We start from the raw sequence: 1,450 nt of genomic DNA, 5'->3' as shown, positions 1-1,450 counted from the left end.
AGTATTCTAGTCAAGATTATTCTTCCGGGTCTCTACCATGCACAAGAACTGCAGTTTCTCGCAATAGGGAGAATGTGGCAATGAGTGTAGTTATCTAACTTATTAGTTGATCAAGGAAATCCGTACCTGTCGTAACTTGTAGAGAGGATCAAGTGTCCTTGAGTGTGCGGCACTTACCACTTTCCTGTTCCGAAGCCTCTTTTTACAAAATGTCGTTTAAGTCTGATGACTGTGATTCGGGCTTGTGCAGTTCGCAAACAATTAGCAGACGTTGAACTTAAGCTCCTTGGCCATCTGACTGCAAGTTTTGTCTGTGTTTGTCTGTGTGTAATTTCCAAGTCAAAGTCAGCAAATATAGCAAATCCGATCATCCATGGGGATTGTTGCGACGCTTAGTTCATTGTTCTGTCTTTATCGTGAGCTTAAACCAGTTAGGATGTTCCCACTGTGATTCATGAGATCTAATGGGCAGCAGTAAAGGCTCCTTAACGTATTAGCAACACGATGGACCTGAGTGATGCCCAGTTTTTCAGTAGTTAAAGGAATTATGGAAGATGGTGCAAAACGATGTAATCTGATTTCACTTGATCATAGCTTGCATTTACTTGGTAAAATTGCGGCTGCCATAACTGTACTGATCATAGCAGTCGAACCTCTTCTCATCTTCCCTGTTTTTAGTGCCGGTGAATTGATTTCCCTGACCAGTCAGTTCAAGCGCTCGAACAAATGGAGAGAGAAGCTCTATTGATGGGCTCCAACTGGTATCTCTTCCACTGAACACTAGCTCTAATGAAGAAGGCGATACGTGACATGAGGTCAGGCAAAGGTGCTGTTTGGGAGTTAGCAATGGTGGGTGGATCGAAGCACACAGCCAATTAGCCAAAGATGTGAGGCCTCTCCATTGGCTATAGGTGGAACAAGTGCATTAATTTGAAGGAGGCGGTGACTTGCAATGCGGCGGTGGTGCAGACAACCATTGTAACTGGTGGAGATGAAAGAGATGCAGAAGTCTCCGCCGCTGGACGTGGCTTTAGGCATTTGATCGGGTAATGCTCTCGTGATTTTCAGTGGAACGGGTGCAGATTCATCGAGCATGACCTCTGCGTGGTTGTTTTTTTCGCATCCTAGGCATATATCATGGTTTTCCATTATCAATGCGAAAGCCTAGACTGGGATATGGAATAGAATGAAGGGCGGCACCACTTCGACCTCTCATTCACCCATATTTCTCCAACAAACTATCTCCTTTTGACATTAGCTTGAATACACACGACTATGTAGGGAAATTGAATAGGTACTGGAAAATTAAAGTGAGTTGGAAGTGTGGGTGGGTAGACGTGTTTTTTTCTTCTTTTGAAGGTAAAAATTTCAGGAGACATTTGCAACTCCAGAAATTGCACTCGCTTTTAAATGTATTGGAACTTTCTTTGGAAAGGTAAATGGATTTTAG

General features: G+C 43.3%; 1 protein-coding gene across 1 annotated transcript in view; it reads left to right on the top strand. All coding sequences in view use genetic code 11, as the record gives it.

Annotated features, from left to right (window-relative positions):
* Positions 1-517: 517 nt before the first annotated feature.
* The window catches only part of EGR_08250 (hypothetical protein), a gene marked incomplete at both ends in the record, with an annotated part of 2,762 nt that continues 1,829 nt past the window's right edge, over positions 518-1,450 (top strand). Inside the window, 2 exons of the mRNA XM_024497499.1 lie at positions 518-608; positions 1,360-1,435. Coding sequence (XP_024348094.1) covers positions 518-608; positions 1,360-1,435 — 167 coding nt within the window. The remainder of the gene's footprint in view (positions 609-1,359; positions 1,436-1,450) is intronic.

Source organism: Echinococcus granulosus, assembly GCF_000524195.1.
Source record: "Echinococcus granulosus chromosome Unknown EG_S00100, whole genome shotgun sequence".
NCBI lineage: Eukaryota > Metazoa > Platyhelminthes > Cestoda > Cyclophyllidea > Taeniidae > Echinococcus > Echinococcus granulosus.
This window is presented reverse-complemented; position numbering and strand designations above follow the sequence as displayed.